This window comes from Polyodon spathula, chromosome 1 (genome assembly GCF_017654505.1).
Source record: "Polyodon spathula isolate WHYD16114869_AA chromosome 1, ASM1765450v1, whole genome shotgun sequence".
Taxonomy (NCBI): Eukaryota; Metazoa; Chordata; class Actinopteri; order Acipenseriformes; family Polyodontidae; genus Polyodon; species Polyodon spathula.
This window is the reverse complement of record NC_054534.1, coordinates 77,348,462-77,374,758: the sequence shown is the minus strand read 5'-3', so window position 1 is coordinate 77,374,758 and position 26,297 is coordinate 77,348,462. Positions and strand designations below refer to the sequence as shown.

At 39.0% G+C, this 26,297-nt stretch overlaps 1 protein-coding gene across 1 annotated transcript in view; it reads right to left on the bottom strand.

Annotated features, from left to right (window-relative positions):
• LOC121324417 (protein transport protein Sec24D-like) overlaps positions 1 to 26,297 on the bottom strand; it is a 56,095-nt gene that overhangs the window by 24,589 nt on the left and 5,209 nt on the right. The window contains exons 4-8 of the mRNA XM_041266308.1: positions 20,462 to 20,607; positions 19,762 to 20,046; positions 18,718 to 18,839; positions 6,886 to 6,997; positions 2,063 to 2,190 (exon numbers count right to left, since the gene is read on the bottom strand). Coding sequence (XP_041122242.1) covers positions 2,063 to 2,190; positions 6,886 to 6,997; positions 18,718 to 18,839; positions 19,762 to 20,046; positions 20,462 to 20,607 — 793 coding nt within the window. The remainder of the gene's footprint in view (positions 1 to 2,062; positions 2,191 to 6,885; positions 6,998 to 18,717; positions 18,840 to 19,761; positions 20,047 to 20,461; positions 20,608 to 26,297) is intronic.

Here is a 26,297-nt window from a genome sequence, read left to right as displayed (position 1 = left end):
TAACTTCTAAAATTCTAACCTTGGAAGCCCTGAATGCTACCATGAGTTTAAGTGTTACAAACTACCAACCAAAGATTTAAAACATTAGATATGTTGCTAGTAATAACATGACACAGATGATTCGATTTTAACGTTATGTCACTAGTTTATAAGGCCGGGGTGATGCATCGTATCTTTTGATCCTCATCGATGGTTTTCAGCAGGGTTGGGCAGATTGTAAACAAGCACTGTTCATCTTTAAAAGCAAAGAATGTGGACACTATGCTGTTTCTTAAAAATAAAATATAAGAAATAGACACTGAGATACAGGACTGTTTTTTGTAAATTAATAAAGTTTTTGTTGAAGAAATAGGGTAAGATATTTTTTCAGAGAAGGTATGCATAATCTGGTGTAATTTAACTGATGTGATAGTTTTCAATAATTTAGTAGATATTCAGTATATTATCAGGAGCTCTAAATGTATTACTTCTGTTAGTTTTGGTGACTTTAAGGACATTGATGTATTGGCTGCTTTAGAAAACAATGCATCAATGGAAAAAAAGGAGGCATTGTCCCAACCTTACTAGTTTACAAAGTCCTCTAAAGTTTATGTTTCATGGCGTAGTTGAAAGAACATGGTTCAAATACAGATGTGAAGTATCATTATCCAAATATTTACAATGCACACTATGCACTTCACCTTTGACCAGGTAAGTTAGAAGAAATAAAATCATATCAATCTGGCAAATATTGCTTTCATTTGACAAAATGAAACCTCTATCAGAAACACTGCCAAATCAAATAAATTATTCACTGACCAGTTTCATGATAATTGGCCTTCTAGGCCCCTTTTGTAATTACTCTGAAATAATTTAAATGAAAATATTTGAAAAGAGGCCTTAAATGTGAAATGGCTTTCATATCAAAGCATCTCTGTATAGTAACACAGAAAACCTCTCACAAACTTTACGCAGTTGGAGGTCTGCAGTGTTATGTTGCTCCTTTTTTCTTAAAGCCATAAAGAATGTTTTAGAAATAGACTTTTTAATGCAGGTCCTTTTCTTTCCTTTGGACTTGTATGCAAGCTGGTAAAGAAAAGCTTATGATCTGCCCGTAGATTTTAAATAGAAATCACAGTTACCTCATTCCAGTTTGAACAAGCACTTAGTTCTTCACAACTACATAAAGATGGAAAGGCAGAGGGCCTTGAATCCATGTTGTAGCAGATAATAGGATAAAGCAGCATGTTTTAGATCTGAAATGGTCATGGAAGTGGACAAGTCTGTCGAGAATATTAAGGTTTAAATAATGTGGATTCATTCTTCCTCCAATTTAATCGAAATCTGCAGATACTACGCAACCAGCGGACTGACTTTTTTGCTTTCATTATTTCCCTAACAGGGTAGCAATTAACAACTGTTTATCTTAGCAATCCAAAGCACTAAAATCAAATTTTAACGATTAAGGGTCACTGATCTTGCAAAGATTTTTTTTCTATCAGAACTTAAGTAAAACAAACACATTTGGACCACACAGGCTGTAAGGGGTGCCCTATTTGATCTGTTGTTCATGGTTAAGTATTTTCAAAATGAAGAAATCAGAAATTAAGTTTCCTTAGATCCACCTTCTTGCTGACAATCGTAATAGATCCACCATTACGGAGTTAAGTAGTGGGGTTCCAAAAAATATAGCATTTCACATCTCCACATGTTGTTATTTTCAAAATATCCACTCTAGTGCACTAATAGTGTAAGTATTGCCCACATTATCAAGCAGGTAACACAGCAATGATGATCCATGATGTGTACAGAACACAAAAGCCAGAACACTTGCTATGTTTTTTTGTTTGTTTGTTTTAACTCATTCATCCTGCAGTGATTTAGATGACAGATCTGAAATCCTAAGTTATAAGTGTAAAAAGTTTCCAGGATGTGAAAAGAAAAATTACAGCTACATTATTCACACAGTTGTGGCACCACGTGGGGGACGTATAACGCTATATTTTTTGGAACCCCCCTACTTACTCCAAGAACAATACAAAATAATAATACCAAATATAACATTAATCTAATATTACCTTACCTCGTTTTGTGGAACTGTTGCTAAGGGCTTCATGACTGCTGCCAGAGGAACATGGCATTGTTTGGCAAGATCAGATGTGCATGGGAAACAGTATGTTGTGCAGCGAATAAAACGAGGACTTGCATTTCCTAAAAAGACAAATATCAGCATATTAAGTCAGTACATGTACACACTTGATTTCAAGTTTTAAGTGCCAGTATATCTCAAAATGTATGCAACTACCTCATTAACACAAATGTTAAGGGACCAGCAATAAAAAAAAAGTTTTATCAGTAATTCTTATTACAGTCTAATGCATAGCCAGTTTTTATTGAAGTTACAGTAACATTGAAATGAAATTTAAATTACAGTGCAATGAAAAGTATTACACATTTAACCGTACTGTGTATTTTGTTGAAAATAAAGTATACATTGCAAAGGAACTGCCCTTGTGTCCCATTCTGATCACAGGCATTTTTAAACCACAAAAGCAAGGCGTCAGCAGGGTATTGAACAAATAGAAAAAGCTGACGACTTGCATCCACAGTTTGCTGTTCGTGGGCCAGGATTATTGTATTCCATTTTTTTTGGAATGTTTAATCTAGTGCTCGCGGGAATGTTGAAATCTGCAGCAACATCTTTCTTTTCCTGTACAGTGGTGCACTATCCACAGCTTTCATCGCCTCTACCTGTGTCTGTTTCTTGTGCTGCTTCATGGAAATAGCATTGATGTGTGAGCACTATGGCAACTTGAAAACTGTGTTCATGGCAACTCGAAATGCATCATAGGCTCGGTAGTCCCAAAACAGCATGAAATTAGAATACAGAGGTGCTAATCTGGGTGCAAGTTAATACATTTCCTAATAGCCTTTATACTTAGCTGTTCAAATAATTTGCACAAACAGGAAATTTGTCTTAAGTGAATTAGAATTGCAAGATGATGCAACAGTATGACACTGCTAAATTTGGCTGGGATCATGTAGAAAATTCTTAGTATCAGGAAATTAATTTAATCCAAGTCTATTTTAATGACAATTTACTATGCAGCAACAGTATCAGTGAACACAAATATTTTACATCTTGAGACATTCTTGGTTTTATATTTGTGGCACCACTTCCTGAATCAAACATTTCCAACCAGTGCATCATTAAAATCAATAAAAAGTAGCTGGATAAAAACTAAACAATTAAAACTCTAAAGGCTCAAAGTCTAAATTTTTTAATTAATATGCATTCTTGATTAACTTTGACAGATGCAGTACTACGCTGTAAATCTCTTATGTTTATGTGCATTACCTAGAGGACCATATTAATTGCTTGCAAATTATATTTAAAATAAAATCATTGGAATTTGTCCCACCACCAGAATAATCTCATTAAAATCGCTTGAATCTGTGGACTGAGGAAAGAGTTTAAAAATAACTAACAGATATATTTGTTTTCTCACTATTTATTATTTAAGATGTGTAAAGTAAATTACTAACAATTCATTAAGATTGGGTCATTGCATATGCATTCTGAGACCAAAAACAGCTCCAAAGGTCAAATTTACTTGCCTATTTGTTCTTAATCATTTTTTTTTTTTTGTTTGAAAAAGTTGACTGTACATTGAATTTTGTTTTGCGAACTTTAGCAAAGACATACCTCACTGGTTTCTGCATAAACATCTTAGAAAAAACTTTTTTTAAAAAAATATATTTGTCTGCTTTCTTTAGCCTTCTACGGCATACCGAAAAAAAAACTAATATTAAAACATTTATTTACATTTACTCTGAAACAAAACAAAAAAAAGCAGGTCTTCTGGCAAAATATTAAGATATTATGAATTATATGCAGTAGAAAGCACTCGTGAGTAAGGGTCAGTCAGCACATGGATTTCCTACAAGAAATCAGTTTTTAGGAATTGAAAAATGTTTTCTATATCTGTGTACCTCATAGTTACTGTGTTTTAGAAGCAGTGTTAGCCATTCAGTCCATCATTTGACCATTTTTTACACTTACATGCAGCACATTTCGTGTTGATATCGTAGCAAGATTTCTGAGAACTGCGGTGTGGTGTTCTTTTTTTTTAGCGTGTCTTTTTTTGCATATACAGGATATGATCGCTCGTTGTGATCAATTCAACTTCCTCTCCTAGTACGTGTGTGATCGAGGACATTTTTCTAAAAGTAATGAGGTTTAAAAAACATTTGGAAGCAAACTTTCCTTTCACACGTGCTGTCAGAACTGCCGCAAATGATACAAAACACGATGCAAAACATATGCAAATTAGCAAAATGGTAATGATTCGTCACACACACATGACCTTCCCTTAGCCCTTTCCTTAACCTCTGGGTGGGTGAAGATCCCTCATGTCCCTTGTGTTCATCACCTGCAACATTACGGCACATTTTGACAGGATGTAAGGTGGGTCTTAGCCAAGGACGGTTTACTTGGCTCCATGACCAAGTGCTGCAATGTTTGGCCTTAGCTTTGGAAGACACGTGTAACCTGACCAATAAGTTCCCACCTGTTTCATCAAAGCATTACACACAAAAGACAATATTCCTCCATCCAGGAGAGCAACCACCAAGAAAAGGTGTTAAAACCAAGCCTCACCCTGGACAACTGGAAGCTGCTAGAGACTGGAAAATGCTGGCAGATGTTGGTCAACAGCTTATTTTTCCACCTGAGATTGCCAGCACTAACCTTTGACCAGACATTGTCTTGTGGTCTGGATCAGCACGCCTTGTTCATATGGTAGAGTTAACAGTGCCATGGGAGGATGCCGTGGATGAGGCGTATTAGGGGAAGAAACTTTGGCATGCTCAACTAGCTGCTGAAGCAGAACAGTGAGGATAGAGAGTCTGAGTTTACCCAGTGGAGGTGGGTTGTCGAGGAAAGCAGCAGCAACTGATTGTGGTTGAGACGGAAAGATTCTGCCTGGGGATCTCAAGCACAATAGAAAGAAAGCAACGCTGATGTACAGGTAACTAAGCGGAGTTGAGTGGGGGACAGAGGTGGGTGCTTCTGGGACGTCAGAATCACTGTTGAGCCCTCTTGAGGTGTCGTGAGCTAGTCAATGAAACACCAAGGATGGAACGTGCCCACTTGAAGACCCCAGAGATGTACCCTACTTAACTCAATCCAGACGGTTGTCATGCTGATGCGCTGGGGAGACCGCACTGTGGTTGATCCCCAGAGCCAGCATCACAGTTATTGTGTGTGCTGACGTGCTGGGGAGGCAAAATAAGCTGATCCCTGGAGCCAGCATTACACTTTAGCCAATAACACCACGCAGAAGGATATCTACATCATAGAAAGAAACTCAAATGGATGGAGATGCAGATGGATCACATTAGCTTATTGTAAAGCTGCGTCTTAGTTGGTGCTTATCTTGGCGAGAGCCGATTTCAAATCAGCATGAAGCTTTAACATGTACTCTCATGTAATGTAAATCACATTAACATAATATTAATCTCAGGAGTCATTTACTTGCCAGCATCAGTGTTTTCTTCGTGTTTAACTGTAACTGCCTTTTTAAAATGACCCTGAGCACTGTTTAATTTATTTTGGTTTCTAAATTAAAACAGAGAAACTGTTAGTTGTGAAATTCATTTGTAAAGGAGAGGCGAAAAGTTGGAAGAAAACACAGAAAGCCAGAAGCCCTAGTTTGTGTGTGTGTGTGTGTGTGTATATAACTCTCATTGACATGTAAGAGAGGGAGGATGTCTCTCGGAGAAAATTAGAGGTAGTTTTTAATTGTTTATTTAAAAAAAAAAAAAAAAAAACCTTAACCGAATGTATATTCGCCATGCACATAGTACTGTACAGTGATTATGTCATGTAACTATATGCAGACTATGCAGGAAATTTAAATACCACACACTGTAAACAAGAAAATGGTTGTCTCTAAAAAGGCTAAAAATCTGTCTGCAGCAGATTGCATAACACAGTATCCAGCAGGAGTTTTACACAGCGATGGTGGTAAGCTCTACTGTACGTCCTGCAAAGTTACCGTAGATCACTACTGAAAATCGTCTGTTGACAGGAATTTAGATTCAAGTATTCATCGAAAGAGAAAAGCAGAAATCCAGAGCAGTACTGCGACTGCTTTACTTGCAAAGAAACAAAAGACGGTGACTTCCACACTAAAGAAGTCCACTGAAAACCGAGAAGCATGAAAAACATAAAATGTTATGTGTTTGCAAATGGTGGAGTGATTCCTTCATCAGTCCAGCTGAGACATGAATACTTGCCTAAAGTTGCCGAGTATCACAAGCAGGAGATTATGGAATTGGTAAAACAGTCTGGTTGCTTGTCAGTGGTCACTGGCAAGTCGACTGATGCCCAAGATCAGTATGTGTTACACACTGTATTTGTTTTGCAAGGCCTACATGGTGAACATGCATCTGACGTAAAACTGAAAGCTGTCCTTGCAAATACAATTGAGCTACAGGCTGTTGATTACAACACTGTTTCACAAGCTATTATAAAGTGCTTGAATAACTTTGACATTGATTTTGATGATGTCAGTGCATTTATCTCTCTATTTGCTGTTAAAAAAAATTATAATCTGTACATAATTTATGAAATAGCTCAGTGCACATTCCGCAAAATACATCACTTTACCCATATTTCTGATATAGGATGTTCTGACAGTGTGGCGGTAAAAGCTATATGCAATAATTACATAGTACAGTTGTGTACGGTGTGTCAAATTAATATTGTGAAATGTTAGCTCTTTATCTGGAACCCAAAAAGACATGCATCCATTTTATCACAGGAGGATTAACAAGCTCCCCTTCTAGGAATACCTAATAATCAAGATTACTACTTTTAAAGGAAGATGTTCAAGCAGTTACCTTGATCTTGAACCAAACAATCTGTTGTGACAAGGGGAGGAACTTGCCCCCTGATGTTTGTGGTGTAGGTCTGTCCTCCTCTTCGTACTTTATCATCCTCAATGACTTGGGTCTGCAGCAAGAATACATAAATGCCATTAACTAACATGTAAAACAACAAAAGTCAGCTTTAAATGGGCATTCAGACTCAGCTTAAAAATCTACTATTAGGAAACACTAACAGATGTTCAGAAGTACAGTAGGACTGGGTCATGGATTAGGCAGGTATTGTTAGCTTTAGCTACAGCTGCGGTACAAGCAGCTGCAAGAGAGACTTCTTTCTGTGATCAGTTTTATTGTTTTTTTTTTTTATACAAACCAAACGGCACATCTACATCCACCTCATCTCTCCCCAGACCCCATGAGAGTAATTTGACACAGAAAATAGGTACCAGGTAGACAAGTGAACCCTGACAATCCCCACTTTTCCTAACCAGTCAATAGTTTGCTCACTGTGTGACCCTGAGGAAGTCACTTAACCTCTTTGTGCTCCATCCTGAGGATGAGATCTTATATCAATGTTCTATTGTAAGTGACTCTGCACATAATGCACAGTTCACAGGCAACCTCTGTAAAGTGCTCTGTGAGGATGGTCAGCTATGAAAGGCACTATATAAAAATAAAGATATTATTATTATTATTATTATTATTATTATTATTATTATTACAAGTATGTCATTAAAATGTGACAACCACTGGGTCCCCCCCCCCTGATCTCTGCCTTCCAGGATCAGTAGCCCTCCCACCTCTGCTCTGGATTGCTCGGCGTAAAAGCGATCCTGGCTTTAGGCTTGTGAGATCAAAGGATGCTCATACGCCCTCAGAATGTCCATGCTGTGTAGACTCGCTGCGGTGAGGGAAAAGATCATAATTGAACATTTCAAATTGTTTATCGGAGCATTTATACTTCTAAAAAATTCAGAAATGAGGGAAAAGATCATAATTGGACATTTCAAATTGTTTATCGGAGCATTCAACTACATGGCATAGTATTCAACTACATGACAAGTTGAAAACAGCAAAGTTTATCAGCAGTATGAGCGCTCTCCATAGGCAGAATCACCAGATTCACTGCTTCACACCCCCATATCAGAGTGGAAATCCACTCAATCAAAATCCTGCATGCCTGCAGGTAGAAAGTTCGGAGGTGATATATTCTGTGTTTTGTTTTTCTTCTGTGGTTCACTTTGAGCTGCTAAACAAAATTTAAACATTTATGCACAATGGTTTAGATATAATATATAATACTGTTAAAAATGAATTCAAGATAATTACTTTCTTTTACTTTCATTTTTATTTGTGCATTTCCGAGTCCCTTCATAAAGCCAGACTGATCAGGGTGAATACGTTTCCCCATATAATTTTCTAGACTAAAATTCTAGAATACAGCTTCGTGTCTGAGTTAATCAAAGAGACTGAATGATAATATGCACACATAATGGGATCTTTCCCATTTTTCAAAAATCTGAGAAATTAGAGCAGTATTAAGATCCACAATGAAATGCAGCTTTCTCGACTTTCAAGTGTATTGTGTCCAGATAGACTGGGCCGAGTGTATATCCCAAAACAATAACAGTTCTGGGGGAATGTCGTCAAGTCCTGGGGTTTTGCTTTTTTTTTTTTTATAGCACTTTCCAGTACTGTTTTTAATGCATCCAGTGAGAAGGGTTTGCCTAATTCTGTTGATTCTACCTCAGATAGTTTTGGAAGGGAGGTTTTGCAAGAAATTAGCTCATGCCACCTCATCTAACGTGGTGTTAGAGTTATAACCACCAGGGGAAAAAAAGACAGGAAAGTTGCACTAACTTCTTTTTGATCATAAATGAGTCCCTTTGAGGACCAACAGAAAGTTTGAATGGATGCCCAAGATTCCCTTTGCTTTAATTTCAGTGCAAGTAATCAGCTGGGTTTACTTCCATGACAGTAATATTTTCAAATGGTTGCTCCTGGTTTGTAGCCAAAACTGGTTACACTCTCTTCGCTGATAAGGATTTATTACTAAACTCCAAAGATTCCATGCATAATAAACTGCCCGTCTATGCAGTAAATTAAGCTCTGCCCTGGCGGCTCGCAGTTTTTCTTCATCAGCTCGGGTGTAGTTATTTTTTATGCATGCTCCAACAATTGACAGCATTTTTCCAGATCATTAATCTGTTTAAGTCTTGATTTTTTTACATGATAAGCGAAATAAGTATTGTCTCTTATGAAGCCTTTTGTAGCCTCCCACTCCATAGCTTGGTCGTTCACTGAGCTACTGTTAATTTTAAAAAAAGACATACACTAGTTTAATTTTAAACTGGGCAACAAACTCTGAGTTTTGTAGTAAAGTTACCTTAAATTGCTAGCGTGTTGATTTTTGAGCTGTAGGGCGGAACTGACATTCACACCGTAATGTGTTGTGATCGGAGAGAAATCGCAGGAAGCACTGTTATTGTATTGGCGAACAGCTATATCAGGTGAAGACAGAAGATAGTCAATTCTTGAATGTGTTTTATGACACAAGGAAAAACAAGTGTAGTCTTTTTCCAGAAGGGTTTTGCAGACACCAGATATCTGAAACATTCAGGTCCTGTGCTAATCGATTTAACCACATCAACTCCAGATGTAAAAATGAAACCCCTTCCCAGGTACCAGATTTTGATAATGATAATAATAATAATAATAATAAATAATAATAATAATAATAATAATAATAATGTTTACCTGGCTTACCTGTAAAGTAGCTGCATGCTCTTTTGTTTGTACAGTCACAAAGGTAAATGATTAACTTTTCGGGAACAAAAGTCAAAAAGCACTCGAATGGAGAACGCAAACTCTCAAGTTCCACGGCGGGGTGCAGATCTGTGTAAACGGGTGCAAAATCAAATGATGGAGGACTGGCATCATGGTAGGAATCAGTAATAGACACCCAGTCCCCTGCTGTTCTTGGCTCCACATCCTCTTCATCATCGTCACTGAATGATGAGTCAAGCATCACTGTCGCTGGTATCGAAATCCTCCAAACCAACTTCGAAATCTTCATCACTCCATTGTCGCTGTCCACTTAAGTTGCAATGTTTATCTTTCGCTAAAAAATTATACAAACTACAACTAAACAAGTAAAACTAATAATAATAAAAAAAAAAAAAAAAGTTGTAAAAGTTGAATGGCTTCCAGGAATATATCTTAATCTTCTAAACGACCACAAGTAGATTGGAATCTCTACACGACTCGTAATTGGATACAAATGTCACCTGACCCTCTCCCGACTTTCGTTGCACTTTCCACAGTACTAGCACTACCTTAGGGAATGAAACCTGAAAAGATAGACTGAGAAACTGATCATAGAATAGAATGGAAAACTTGATGTACGCACATATGACATGGTACTGTAAGGGGGTTTTCACTTGAAGTACGTGCGTACGTCATGGTGTTGAAGTGGTTAATGCTTGGGACGCTGATTGCTGTGAACCGGAGAAGGCAATGTTTTTTTTATCCGTCTTGTTGAAAATCAAAAACAGCGTTCATACCCCCTCCGATTATGAGAGAATACTCAGATAATGATTGTAATTACTTTGTCAGAAGAGGGAAAAAATGGTGGCAAAAATAGCAGGGGAATATTCACTGATAAAAGCTACTTTCTTCCCCCCCGTAATGTCGTACAGATATGCTAACTTCCCAACTTGTCATTACTAACCTTTTCTATATTCAGATAGAGACGGCATCTGATGAGAATGATAATACCTTTTGTTTTCGAACCATCACTAGATGTAGCAGCGACTTTATAACATGTATTTTGCAAACGGAGAGCATCTGCTGTACGCAAGTTCGATTCTTGTAAAAATGCCAGATCCACATTTTTCCTGTGTAAACAAAATCTACATACTTTGTGACGGCAGGAAAATATTTAAAAAAAGTAAGTATAACCTTAAAATTCACTAAAAAGAAGGGATTGGGGTAGGAGCTGTAGCTCTCTTCAATCATTGAGTGTGGAGGTCATGTGACCATCTGCAAGAGCGAGCTCTAAAAAAAAAGTTAACAGTCAAATTTAAGCTGGAACTGTTTTTGGACAAAACACAGAAACATCCATCTGAAGTCTTTGGAGTTTAGTAATAAATCCTTATCAGTGATGAAAGAATGTAACCAGTTTTGGCTACACATCAGAACCAACCATTTAAAAGCCTGTGCTTTTCATTTTCAAAGCAAATTTACTCGATTTTGTGTAATCTGAGATTTAATTAAAGTTTAACAACCCATTGCAATGGGTAATCAATGCCAACAATCACAAATACAAATACAAATACAAACTCCAAGACCTCCATGAGCAGCAAAACCTATAAAAAAAAAAAAAAAATGAAAAAGTATATCTAGCTAAAGTTTGGTCTATTTTTATTATTATGAAAGCCATGAGCTACTGACCTAGTTTTTAAAAAATATTTCATAATGTATTACATGCATTTTAGTAATACAGTATTTACATTTCTTAGATGTTTAATATTGAATTATATTCTTTATTGTTGTTTCTGCATAGATCATTATTTTTCTGTGTTTAGTAGCTATTACAGAGAACATGCAGAGAAGATTCCTCAAGGATGGTTGTGAGGAAATGATGTGGGGAAGCATCTGGCTTTGTGCTGTGCACTAAAGCCCATATGAGAAACTTTGTGCACTGAAGCCTTCACAACAAATATTTAATAGTTTTTTCTATTGACTGATTTTCTTTAGGGCATATAGTACATAGATAACAAAATAATAATAATAATAACAGTGTAACATGATATTACGTTGTGCTTCACTTGTAGGCCACAAAGCCTTTGCCTCACTCCAGGAATACATTTGATTATACCAAACATGTTGAGACTTATATAAAAAGAATCCTACATTAACATAAAAGTGAACTTCAAAATATCAGTAACACCAACTACTTTCCAAACTCTGCTTTTATTTAATTTAAGTCTGGTTTCCTTGGGTCTTTATTCCAGCCAGTGTTGTTTATAAAACAGCATATTTTCAAAGAACATGGCTTTAATGTTTTCCCAGTAGAACTGCCAAAAGTAACTGATTTTCAAGTTTGTCCTTGAGGATAAACAAGAGAAGTTACAGTGACCAGAAAGACTGAAAATAAAATATTAGAAAATGTTTGTAATTGATGAGTACATGTTAATAGACTTATACCTGTGTATGATACATTATGGTTATTGTTCTAGATAATATAAAAGCTGGCTTGCAGTACAGTGTTGAATTATGTCAGACAACAGCAATCTGAAACTACTAGAACTTGCAATACATTTTAAAGCCAAATGTTCTGGTTTAGTATGACAGGGGAATATAACAATGAGCAGCCCATACAGACATGCATGCATCTGTAGATAGAGTTGGAATGTTCAAATGGGAACCATCTTGAAAAATAAACAAAACCTTTCAAACTAGAAATGTACAAACCGAACATATTATTGAAACCCAGTGCCCAGTGTATTGGGTAGAGATGTCTCAGTACAGGCATTTGTATTTGAAAGTAAGTAATACTACTATTTTACACTATTTAAGTACCAATGACAAAACTGCAGTACATTTTAAAGCCATGTTTTTATTTTTATTATATATCTTCAGTATATTCACTCTCAAAGATACTCAGCATTTCCTGTGATTAGAAAAACAGTGAGTATTGTATTCTCACATTGTAAAGGAATCGGTTCTTGTACTGGTAAGACATCCTGTGGAGTATGCACTGGAGTGATAATCTTCAGCAGAATAAGATGCCTGCTGCATGGAGATCATTGGACAGTTTCCCAGGAATTGGAACATAATTAATAACAGGAATCAAACCACAGCTCTAAACAGAGTAGATAGATTGGAGCAGAAATGACAGACCAGATAATTGTGCACGAAAGTCTATTAGGAGTAAGGTCCAGTTCAATCTAGTCCAGTTAAATTAACATCAAGTATTCCTGACTCTTGTCATAAAATGCTGATTTACAGCAGCGGTGGTCAATACGTGGATCGCAAAAGATTTTTGGCGGGACAAATCAGAACAAGCACTAACATAAGCATACAACAGGTTTTGTTATGGCTGATGAGGAGAGCCTTCTGTGTTGTCCAGTAGCACAGATGAAAATACCCCGACAGTTTCTGCATATGAGACTAAAAAAATGCTTGTGCAATAAAAGTATATATAAAAAAAAAAAACCTACAATCGGATCTAAACTCTCATAGCTCAGTCGTAATGTACTTTGGGAATGTAGTTTATTGGTGTCCACTGCCCACTCCCATACCCTGCCAATTTCACTGATTTATCAGTGCGATGACTACTCATTTCCAGGCAGTTTGAACTTTGGGAAGGGCTATGTTAGTTACAGCACATTCATGGTTGTAAGTAGCAGAAGAACATACAAGTTCAACCAACAGTGTCTAAAACATTTTCCCTGGCTTAAGTTTGGCTTAAGTAAAAAAATCCATGTTTTGCACGTTTTGTCGGGATGCAGGAGAACTGATGGCAGGCATGACTGCATTTTTAACAGGGAGCCAGAAGTTCAAACGTGAAAATATACTAAAATGCAGTGCTTCAAAACGACACGCAAACATCTGCCAGACTATCCCGCTACAATAAACAGTATTGAACTGCACAAGCGTTATGTAAGAAAGAAAGGAAAAAAAGATTTGTAGATACTCAACAATACATTTGAGCAAAATTGTATTTTTTTTTTTTCTTGTGCCCCTAAATTTCAGTGCGCGTCTACATTTAACTCAGGCGCACAGTTGCCCAAAAAAAAAAAATTTGCATAGAGCCCTGCCTACACCAGGCTTCATGACTCAGACTTTTATAACTTCCTATGCTTAATATTAAAAATGCTTTCATTGTGCTTTTGTTAAGTTTTTGTTGTTGTGGTTGTTTTGTTTTATTATTATTATCCTATGTATTGGACAATATTCTATTAAATCCCGCTAATAATTGCTGGTCATAGCTTACTTGTGGAACGCGGATCCTGTTGAGATGCACCAAAATGGATCATAAGAACATGAAAGTTTACAAACGAGAGGAGGCAATTCGGCCCATCTTGCTCGTTTGGTTGTTAGTAGCTTATTGATCCCAAAATTTCATCAAGCAGCTTCTTGAAAGATCCCAGGGTGTCAGCTTCAACAACATTACTGGGGAGTTGATTCCAGACCCTCACGATTCTCTGTGTAAAAAAGTGCCTCCTATTTTCTGTTCTGAATGCCCCTTTGTCTAATCTCCATTTGTGACCCCTGGTCCTTGTTTCTTTTTTCAGGCTGAAAGAGTCGCCACGTAGTCTTCTTTGTTCAAGACTGAACAGATTCAATTTTTTTAGCCTGTCTGTATATGACATGCCTTTTAAGCCCGGAATAATTCTGGTCGCTCTTCTTTGCACTCTTTCTAGAGCAGCAATATCTTTTTTATAGCGAGGTGACCAGAACTGAACACAATATTCAAGATGAGGTCTTACTAGTGCATTGTACAGTTTTAACATTACTTCCCTTGATTTAAATTCAACACTTTTCACAATGTATCCGAGCATCTTGTTAGCCTTTTTTATAGCTTCCCCACATTGTCTAGATGAAGACATTTCTGAGTCAACAAAAACTCCTAGGTCTTTTTCATAGATTCCTTCTCCAATTTCAGTATCTCCCATATGATATTTATAATGTACATTTTTATTTCCTGCGTGCAACACTTTTCTCTATTAAATGTCATTTGCCATGTGTCTGCCCAGTTCTGAATCTTGTCTAGATCATTTTGAATGACCTTTGCTGCTGCAACAGTGTTTGCCACTACTCCTACTTTTGTGTCGTCTGCAAATTTAACAAGTTTGCTTACTATACCAGAATCTAAATCATTAATGTAGATTAGGAATAGCAGAGGACCTAATACTGATCCCTGTGGTACACCACTGGTTACCACACTCCATTCTGAGGTTTTTCCTCTAATAAGTACTTTCTGTTTTCTACATGTTAACCACTCCCTAATCCATGTACATGTGTTTCCTTGAATCCCAACTGCGTTCAGTTTGAGAATTAATCTTTTGTGCGGGACTTTGTCAAAAGCTTTCTGGAAATCTAAATAAACCATGTCATATGCTTTGCAATTATCCATTATCGATGTTGCATCCTCAAAAAAATCAAGCAAGTTAGTTAGACACGATCTCCCTTTCCTAAAAACCATGTTGACTGTCTCCCAGGACCCTGTTACCATATAGGTAATTTTCCATTTTGGATCTTATTATAGTTTCCATAAGTTTGCATATAATAGAAGTCAGGCTTACTGGTCTGTAGTTACCTGGTTCAGTTTTGTTTCCCTTTTTGTGGATCGGTATTATGTTTGCAATTTTCCAGTCTGTCGGTACCACCCCTGTGTCAAGAAACTGCTGCATGATCTTGGTTAGCGGTTTGTAAATTACTTCTTTCATTTCTTTGAGTACTACTGGGAGGATCTCATCCGGCCCAGGGGATTTGTTTATTTTAAGAGCTCCTAGTCCCTTTAACACTTCTGCCTCAGGTATGCTAAAGTTATTTAAAACTGGATAGGAACTGGATGACATGTGGGGCATGTTGTCAGTATCTTCCTTTGTAAAAACTTGTGAAAAGTAATCATTTAATATATTTGCTATATTTTTTTTCTTCATCTACGATTTTGCCATTTGTATCTCTTAAACATTTAATCTCCTCTTTGAATGTTCTCTTGCTGTTGTAATATTGGAAAAACATTTTGGAATTGGTTTTAGCTCCCTTAGCAATGTTCATTTCTATTTCTCTCTTGGCCTTTCTAACTTCCTTTTTGACTTGCGTTTGCAGTTCTGTGTACTCTTTCTGCGTACTTTCTTTTTGGTCCTTTTTTAATGCTCTGTAAAGTGCCTTTTTTCGCTGAATATTTTTTTAAATTGATCTATTAAACCATTTTGGCAATTTAATTTTCAATTTAGATCTGTCTACTTTAGGGATGTAATTGTTTTGCGCCTCCAGTACTACATTTTTGAAGAACAACCATCCTTCTTCTGTGGATGTTTTCTCTATTTTACTCCAATCTACTTCTGTTAGTCTCTGTTTCATACCTTCATAGTTTGCTTTTCTAAAATTGTAAACCTTAGCTTTAGTCATTACTTTTGGGGTTTTAAAAAACACTTCAAATGAGACCATGTTGTGGTCTGAGTTTGCCAGTGGTTCTCTCACCTCTGTTTTAGTTATTCTACCTTCGTTATTTGAAAAGGCTAAATCAAGGCATGCCTCCCCTCTAGTCGGTGCCTTGACAAATTGTGTTAGGAAGCAGTCATTTGTCATTTCCACCATTTCTATTTCATCCTTCGCGCTACCCACCGGGTTTTCCCATTTTATTTGGGGGAAGTTGAAATCCCCCATTAGTATGGCTTCTCCTTTGCTACACGCATTTCTAATGTCATTGTATAACAGATTATTTTGCTCACCGTCTAAATCTGGCGGTCTATAGCATGCTCCTATTATTATGCCCTTTGAATTTTTGTCCGTTATTCTGACCCATATTGATTCGGTTTTATTTTCTTTGTCCAGGTTTAACAGCTGGGCTTCAAGACTGTTTCTTATGTATAGCGCTACCCCTCCTCCTCTTCTGTCCTGCCTGTCTTTCCTATAGTGTATACCCACAAATATTATATTCGTCCCCATCACTCTCAGACAACCACGTTTCTGTAACACCTATCACATCATAGTTACCTGTTAGTGCAGTAGCTTCAAGTTCTAGAATTTTGTTTCTGATACTTCTAGCATTTAGATAAATACATTTAATGGTTGTCTTACCTGAGTTGTTGTTCTTGTTTTGATGCGGTCTCCCTTCTGTTTTTTTGTTGATTTCTCCCCCCTTCCTTTCTAGTTTAAATGCTTCTGAACCTGCTCGAGGATCTTTTCTCCGAGTAGACTGGTTCCCTTGTTATTTAAATGCAGTCCATCCCGTCTATACAGATAGTCCTCGTTGTAGAATGTGGTCCAATGATCAAGATAGGTGAAGCCTTCCCGTGTGCACCACATCTTCAGCCATGCGTTTTGATTAATTATTTCCAGCTGTCCATATTGTCCTTTGCAAGGTGCCGGTAGTATACCAGAAAATACCACAGTTTTGGTTTTCTCTTTTAATTTCCTTCCTAGCTCTCTGAATTTGTTTTGCAGGGATTTTGGTCTGTCTCTTCCAATGTTATTTGTACCGATGTGGACGACTACTACCGGGTCGTCTCCTGTTCGTTCTAGGAGCCTGTCCACGTTCTCAGTGATGTGCTTGACCGAGGCTCCCGGAAGGCAGCACACTGTTGTAGTAAGGGGGTCCAAACTGCGAATTGAACTTGCTGTGTTTCTCAATATGGAGTCCCCAACAATCATGACCTCCCTTCTTTTTGCTGTCTGGTCACCACTGTCAATGGGGTCCTGGATGTTGTTCCTTTCATTCTCTTGTTGTTGGTTCTGCTCATCAAAATTCTGAAGTGACTCAAATTTGTTGGTTGTTTTGATTTCTGGTGGTTGTGTTTGACGAAGTTTCTTTTTTTCCCTGCTTCTGCCTGCCTGAATCCAGCTGTTCTGACCTTCTATCTCCTTGGTGGCTTTCAGTCCGTTAGGGGTGATGCAGACTTCCATGAATTGTGGGTGTGCCAGTTCCTCAAGATCCTGTTGCTGTCTCACTTCTTCCAGCTCCATTTCTAGCATACTTACTAGTTTATGCAAATCCTGGATCGCGCGGCACTTTACGCACACTTGGTTTAGCTCCGCTGGGTTTTCTCGGATTTTCCAAATCAAGCAGGTGTCACAGATTGCTGGCTTGAAGACCATGTTGAGGGTTTTTTTTTTTTTGAAGTTTAGTTTCTTCTGCAGCCGTCAGCCTGCTTTCAACCTGCTTCTAAACTGCTCTGTACTTTTCCACGCCTGTACTTCTGCCACTCGCTGTCACTGGGATCACAGTGTTCGATGTATTAGCCATTGCTTTAGAGGCAGTTGTCGTTATCTGTAGCTACTTTTGAGAACTTGCTTTAGCAAGCCAACATTTTTGAAGTACATTTTTCATTATAATGCTAGGAACACTGGTTGAAATACTTACCGTATTCCTTTGAATTTAAGACACACTTTTTGAACCATTTTTTCCTTCTCAAACAGCCTGTGTCTTAAATTCGAGTACAGTATAGTGATGCATTTATTAAAATCACCAACAAAAGACGCAACTACCTGAGTATACAAACAGCAACAAGACTTACTGCCCAGAAAAAACAAACCAAAACATTACTGCCTGATCTCGAATCACCCATGACATACTGGTAGCAATTTTCAAAGAAGCGTCATTGGCTTCCTGAGGAATTCAAAGAGAAGTTTTTACAATTTCAACACTTCTAACAAACAGTAGCAGCTTGGACAGATCAGAAAGGCTGATCAGACCCCTGTATTTTTCGACATGTCAAGCAATACCACAGTTCACAAATTGGGAGAACTGGTGTGAGTAATTATGACTGGAAATGAGAAGCAGCACATTATTGTAATGCTCTGCGTGACAGCAAACGGCCGCATGTGTAGTTGAGGTTGTATCTTTGTAAATGCATATTAATTGAGGGTGGAGAATTTGGCCACTTACTGAGGTTAACTGTAGTATATAATGGTTTTATATGGCAGCTGCAACTGAAGACATTCATGCACATTGTGCATGGGATGTGTACAGAAATGTACACATTTTCCTTAGAAAATACTATAGCGCCATATTTTACTCAAGTAGTATGTTTTTTTTTCTGTGCAATTAGAATTAGTCAGCAAAACAAAAAATCACAAAAAAAAACCTAAATGAAGTAACTTTAAACTTACCGTGCTGGGAATAGAGTCAGGATCCAATTTTTTCTGCTGAGGACCGGCCATTTGTGTTGTGCCCCCTGGAAAAGCTCCAGGAAAGCCTGGCTGAGGTCCTGTCATCTGCCCCCCGAATGAACCTGCCACCAAAAATAACTCACAATTCATCAATTTCTTCTACTTCATGACAGTGGTAGAAATGGGACACAACATTTATACTGACAGCTGAGGGTAACTTAACAGCCTTTTCCTATTTAGATTTTACACACATGAGGGTTTATGCTTGGTCACTTTTCAATGGTCCGGGTAACTTTTCAACTTTGTTTGCGGGTCATAAGTAGCATTCTCTTTACTTGGATTGGTGTCACTGCTAATGTGCTGTTTTTCCATTCTAGGATAAATACAGCACTTGTCCACTCAGTGGAATTACAGTACAAGTTCCAGCTGCTGGAACAGTAAACTTCACAAAACATGCACCTTTTAACAGAACAGATAATCGCTTTAAAATTTGCACACAATGCAAAAATATGAATCTTTAAATCACCCTCAGATAATACATTAAGTTTGTAAATATTACAGTGAATGATCCTTACTTTGCTTGTCTGAAATACTCCACATTTAAAGTAATACATTATTTAGTCAGACGAAATTCAGAAAACTCTGATTCCTCTGATTTCATAGACCCTGATTAGCACTAGTCTTTGACTACTTTACCCCAAATAATATTAGTTAGTCCAAGATTAGTGGGTCTGTGAAATCAGCCATATACTTTAAATTCATTTCTTGTGTTACAGGTATTCGGATGCCCTTAGCAACACAAATCTCCCAAGAGAAGTAGGTATGGCTCTATTACTTAAAGCACAGCAAGGGAACCTGCGGCTTTGTGGCAGAAAATAAATTATTTCAATCAAGTAGGAGTAAATAAAGTCTGGAAAACAAGACTAACGGCAAATATCTTGTTTAATCCAACCATGACCAAAATTTGGTGGGTGTTTTTACTTTAAAAAAATGAAAAATTACAGACTGGAGGCAACATTTCTAAATCTGGCTCCAAGTCTTTACCTGGCTGTTGGGGGAATCCATGAGGAGAAACTTGTCCTGTAGGCTGCTGAAAACCAGCATTTACTGGATTGGGTCCAGAAAAACCACCCTGCATCCCAATAGGAGGTCCTGGAGGCATTGCACCCATGGTAGGTGGGCTGATTGTTGGGGAGGACAGGGTCATTTGTGGGGCATAAGATCCTGGAGGCATAGGAGGATGTGCCATCGGTTGTGATGCTGGAGGTGGGAATGCTGGCTGTGCTGCTAAGCTGGGGGGTAGTTGATAACCCTGTATTGCACCAGGTCCTGACAATTACATTAAGGAAGCATTTAGTGTTATATACACAGTGACTCACAATAAGAATGTGGACAATAAACATCTGCTATATCAGAAAATAAGAATGATAGGGTGATTATGAGGTCACTTAGCACTGTTGTTGTGACAAAAAAAGTTTAAATTAGTCAAATCTGAATTAATTGAGCTCATTCTAAAATCTGGAAAAGCTCAAAATGCTATGCAACCGTTGATTTTCTTTCCCTTAAAGTATTTCAGTGACTTCATATCCACACTGTGAACGTTCCATGTTGCTTATTTCTCCCAAGTGAAAAAGAGTTTGAAATACATTTCAGGTGAAATCCATCTTTAAACAGCAGACTGTATCCAGAATAACAAGTTCCCTCTTGGAAAAGTTACTGGGCAAAAAGGAAATAATATATCTACCATATCCACTTATTTGCATGGCTCCCGTCAGATTTGTCAACTGCTGTGTGGATAAGGGAGGGGCTGAATTTTGATAAGTTGTCGGTGGAGGCTGCCCGTATGGGGAAAGTGGAGGCTGGCCACCAACTGCTGTAGTAGGAGGGAACCTGAAAAGATAAACTCAGTGTAAAGAAGCAATAATATGTAGCATTGTGTAGTGGATATTATGCTTAGGATAACCAATCAGTGTTTTTTTTTTTTTTTTTTTTTTTTTAAACACAAGTCTTATCTCAAAGTACAGCTTAAAACAAATAGACGTAACAATTAAACTGCCCCCCTGCAACACTTGGTTCTATGTGATATTTCTCACAGATGTATTTCCGTCCACTAGGAGCAGAGTTTTACAGGGGTACAAGTTTATAGTTACGCTCTTGTATATCACCAGAATAACAAGGTTCACCCAGTGCAATGATTTCACAATTCATTATTAAGTAATTATTGAAAGACTAAGGAAACATCTCTGATACAGTAGGTCAGGTGTAATAGGTTTAAGTAGGTATAGTTATGTTGGATGTGTGTCACAAAGACGGCCGAAGTGGGCAGTGTCAGAACCAGGAAAAGGAATACACACAGACAGGACAGATGATGTGAAATGATGATGGCGCTTGCTTGCACCGGTTTATTGTAAAATAAAAGGGTTTAAACAAACAGAAAACAGGGCACGGCACTCTACGCCAAAATAAAAGAGACAAACAAAAACGGACTATACTTAACAAAACGGTGCACGGACAGACATACTGACAAACATGGTGAGTTTACATAAACAAGTATTGTGCTGGTCCCACCAGCACACAATAGCAATTGTTGTAAATAATTTCTCCTCTCTCTCCTGTTCTCCACTCACCGAACACCCAACCCAGAGTTGGTGAAAACATGCTGTTTTTATGCAGCTGTACCAAGACTCGATTGTTAATCAATCATTCAATTGGAGTCTCGGTACAACTGCACGTGACTTAATAAAAGTGCAATTCCCCGTGCTCACATATTATTACTTTTTACTTGCACGTGAAGTGCTGTGCAATCCTCGTGCCTAAATACAAATATACATTTTAAACACTCGTGTTACACAAACCCGTTTATATCCCGTGTACCAGTGACTACACACCAACATTTTAACATACCACATGCAACATATAACAGATACTATACACAGGGGCGGGCACTTTGTCACAATGTGTCACAAAGATTATGTATAATTAGAGGAATGCAATACCTACTAAACAACTTAGTCATTGAACCACCGCCTAATCTCTTCCTCAGAAATATAAAAAGACTGTTGAAGCCCAGACTTTACTGTCCGTGCCTCCATGTCAGTGTTGGTCCCTGATCTGAAATTATGGTGTTTTTAACGACTTTTTGTTTGTTCTGTTTTTTAAGTGTTTATAAACATTTTCGTAGAGCAGTGCTATAAAAAATGAAAATAAATCTCTCAAAAACTGTTTAAAACATTGTGAATTACGAACTTGATTTAATTTATCAGAAAAGTCCTTAACAAAACATTCTTTAAAAAGTAGCCCTGTGGCAGAGTGTCCCGCCCCTTTATGGTTATTAAGTGTTTTATGTTGTATGTAGTGTGTTAATGTTGGTGTTTATGTATAAAATACACAGGCTATAAATATGGCTTATGAGCACGAGTGTATAAAGTGTAATCGCCACTGTGCCCACTCTGCGAGGGTAAGCATTACTTTGACTCCTGTCCCTTCCGCAGTTATGAGGAGGAGGTGGATGAGGATCCTGAACGTCCTACGCCTGAGTGGAAGGAGCCCGAATGTCCTTCGCCTGAATGGGAGGAGCCTGAACGTCCTACTCCTGAATGGGAGGAGTCAGGGCGTCCACAGCCCAAAAAGAGAGGAGTCTGTGTGCCCACAGCCCAAAGAGGAGGGAGTCGGTGCTTCCACAGCCCAAAAGGGGGAGTCGGTGCGTCCACAGCCCAAAGAGGAGGGAGTCGGTGCTTCCACAGCCCAAAAGGAAGAATGCACCAGCAGAGTGGAATGCCTGCTGTTTCCACCTCCACCAGCAGAGGAAGCATGTCTGCTGTTTCCACCTCCACCAGCAGAGGAAGAATGTCTGCTGTTTCCACCTCCACCAGCAGAGGAAGAATGTCTGCTGTTTCCACCTCCACCAGCAGAGGAAGAATGTCTGCTGTTTCCACCTCCACCAGCAGAGGAAGAATGCCTGCTGTTTCCACCTCCACCAGCAGAGGAAGAATGCCTGCTGTTTCGCACCTCCGCAAGCAGAGGAAGAATGCCTGCTGTTTCCAGTCCCCTGCAAGAGAGAAGAGCCACACCAGTCCCCTGCCACCCCCAGCACCCCTTCCCTGTAACAAGGGTGAACTTGTTGGAGGAAGAGCCAAACCAGTCCCCTGCAAGTGAGGGAGAGCCGCACCGTAACAGGAGGTTAGAGGAGGTCCAGAGACTATACGCTGCTCCCATCTCCATCGGCAGGAGTCTACACGCCGCTCCCACCTCCATCGCCAGGAGGCTACATACCTCCTCCACCTCCTCCGCCAGGAGCAGAGCAGCGGAAGCTGCCTCTGCTTCTGCCACTACCTGGAGCAGAGCAGCAGGAGCTGCCTCTGCCTTTGCCACCTCCACCAGCAGAGGGTGAATGCCTGCTGGGTCCCTGTCCACCAGCAGAGGATGAATGCCTGCTGGGTCCCCGTCCACCGGCAGAGGGTGAATGCCTGCTGGGTCCCTTCCCACCAGCAGAAGGTGAATGCCTGCTAGGTCAAATTCCACCAGCAGAGGATGAATGCCTGCTACAGGGTCGATTACAGGGTATGAGGGAGAAGTGGAGCTCCCACTGCCGCCTCTATGGCCAGGGGCTGTCCTCCCGAGTTCGCCTCCCCAGGGTCCACTGCTGCTACCATTGCCTGGGGTCGCCGGAACTGCTTTGCCTGGGGTTAGTGTCAGCCCTGCTTTTCCACAGGAAATACTGTGGTCGGAGCCCAACAAAGGGGAGCTGTCGGCTATGAAGAAGGGGGGATGGGTCAGGAGACCACCTCCCCCCGCAGCAATTTCGCCAGGCCAGGATTGCATTAGCCGGAGGAGCCGGCCTGTGTACAATCCTCTTTGGCCACTACAGCTGTTGGGGCGAGTGGAGGATCTCCCACCATGGCCACCACGTTTGGCCAGTTGCTGCCCCTGCTCCTGTGCCAGGATTACGACCGGGACTATGGGATTGAGGGAGGAGGTGGCCGTTGAGGCCAGGTGTGCTGCGCACAAGGGGGGGGGGCATATGTGGCAGCGTATGTGGCAGAGTGTCCCGCCCCTATATGGTTATTAAGTGTTTTATGTTGTATGTAGTGTGTTAATGTTGGTGTTTATGTATAAAATACACAGGCTATAAATATGGGTTATGAGCACGAGTGTATAAAGTGTAATTTTGTATTTACACACCAGGATGGCATAACTCATGCCACGTGCATATTTAATTGGGTATTGATATGTGAGCACGGGAGCATTCAGATTAATTCAAGTGAATAATTAATCGTAATTGAATCCCAGCACAATTGTATATATAGATGGACAAAGCACTCACTCGGGGTTGTGTGTTCGGTGAGTGGAGAATGGGTGTGGAGAAGGAGAGTAAACAAAGTAAAATAACGTAGTTAGAACTGTCTTAACTCACCGTGTTTGTTTGTCTGTTAGTCCACTGTTTGTTTAGTGTTAGTCTGTTTTGTTTCCTCTCTTTGTTTTTGCTACCAGTGCCGTGTCCTGTGTTTTGTTTGTCTTGCAACCCTTTATTTTCTGTTTGTTCATTTATTGAATGCTGAGCGCATCCAAGCACTCAGCTTCACCAAACTCCACCTTGCTGTCGTTTATTTGTTGGCTCCTGGTTCTGGTCTGACGTCACCCACTACAGCCGTCTTTGTGACAAGCCCTTACAGAATAGTTGTCTATCAGCAGAAATACCCTATACTTAGTGTTCCGCGTTTCTGATTTAATCCAAAATTTACCTAAAAAATTACAAGATTGTTTTTTGTTTTGTTTTTTTAAACTGGACATCGGTTTTTACTGATTCATACCCGTTTTTTGTTTATTATTCAATATTTTCCCAGGACTATTTTCTAGGAAATACACAATATTTTGATTAAAATGCTGTTTTGTTTTGACTCTGACATTGTAATAAGCAGCTCTATACTGTATATCCTAGGATACAGCAGACGTTTAGACGATAGATGATCAAATAACATTCAAACGTGGTTCTCTGTCACTTCACAAAAACATTATCACCGGTTTATGTTGGCCAATCAAAGTCTGATTATTGTGGTAATTGCTGGGATCAAAAATTTTATTGAAACACTTACATGAAAATATAATATTTTTAGTGGATGAGGAATGGAGAGAAAACGTAAATCAGAAAACAAATGTTTCGAAGTATGCAAAAATAGCAGAAGTAGGTCAGATGAGTCAGGATGCATAGTGCTGCAAATACTGTATTTACAAAAAATTGTATTGTCTGTATAATTGGAATTTCTTTTTTGTTTTGCTGATGTTTATCGTTCCACTATAATCCATACAAATTAAATTATTAGCATTACTGTACCTATTTATTTTACCAACAAAATATTATTGTGACAGAGAGAGAAAGGATCCAGACTTTAAATTTCCCTCCCAATCAGAAAGGGCGTTCTGTAAGGTTGGTGGTATGCTTCCTCCTAGGTGGACCGCTTTGACGGTAAATGGAAACCACAAGGTGACCATATTAGGGGGAGCGTGTAGTTGCACGTACCTGAAAGGACTCTATTGCAAGCAGCTGCGGGGCGGCCCTGCAGTGGAGAAACCATGGCGATGGGCTGCTTGCAGGGAGGAGTTTCTGGGTACAAAGGGGAAGCAGCTACATCAGTACTGCCCCTTGCGCTGACTTAAGAGCCGGAGTGAATGAGCGTGTGTTATTGAAACCTGCCGTGTTTCTCCCCGATACCATAGTTGGTAGAGGGATTGACTGTTTATTATTTTTGGGGTTTGTTTTGTAAATAAACACAGATATTTTTGGGAGAATCCTGTCTGGCATTGGATTTATTACCGCACCACTCACATCCTGTTCACAATTATAAATAGGGCTGTCAATTAATCGCAGTTACCTTTTTTTGGGAGATCAATTTTTTTAGCACATGTTAATCGCACTCCAGTCTTGCCCCTCTTAGAATACCGTAATTAATTTCTTGCGACACCATTTTAGTAAGAACATAAGAACACAAGAAAGCTTACAAACGAGAGGAGGCTATTCGGCCCATCTTGCTCGTTTGGTTGTTAGTAGCTTATTGATCACAGAATCTCATCAAGCAGCTTCTTGAAGGATCCTAGGGTGTCAGCTTCAACAACATTACTGGGGAGTTGATTCCAGACCCTCACGATTCTCTGTGTAAAAAAGTGCCTCCTATTTTCTATTCTGAATGCCCTTTTGTCTAATCTCCATTTGTGACGCCTGGTCCATGTTTCTTTTTTCAGGTCGAAAAAGTCCCTTGGGTCGACATTGTCAATACCTTTTAGAATTTTGAATGCTTGAATTAGGTCGCCGTGTAGTCTTCTTTGTTCAAGACTGAACAGATTCAATTTTTTTAGCCTGTCTGTACATGACATGCCTTTTAAACCCGGAATAATTCTGGTCGCTCTTCTTTGCACTCTTTCTAGAGCAGCAATATATTTTTTATAGCGAGGTGACCAGAACTGAACACAATATTCAAGATGAGGTCTTACTAGTGCATTGTACAGTTTTAACATTACTTCCCTTGATTTAAATTCAACACTTTTCACAATGTATCCGAGCATCTTGTTGGCCTTTTTTTTATAGC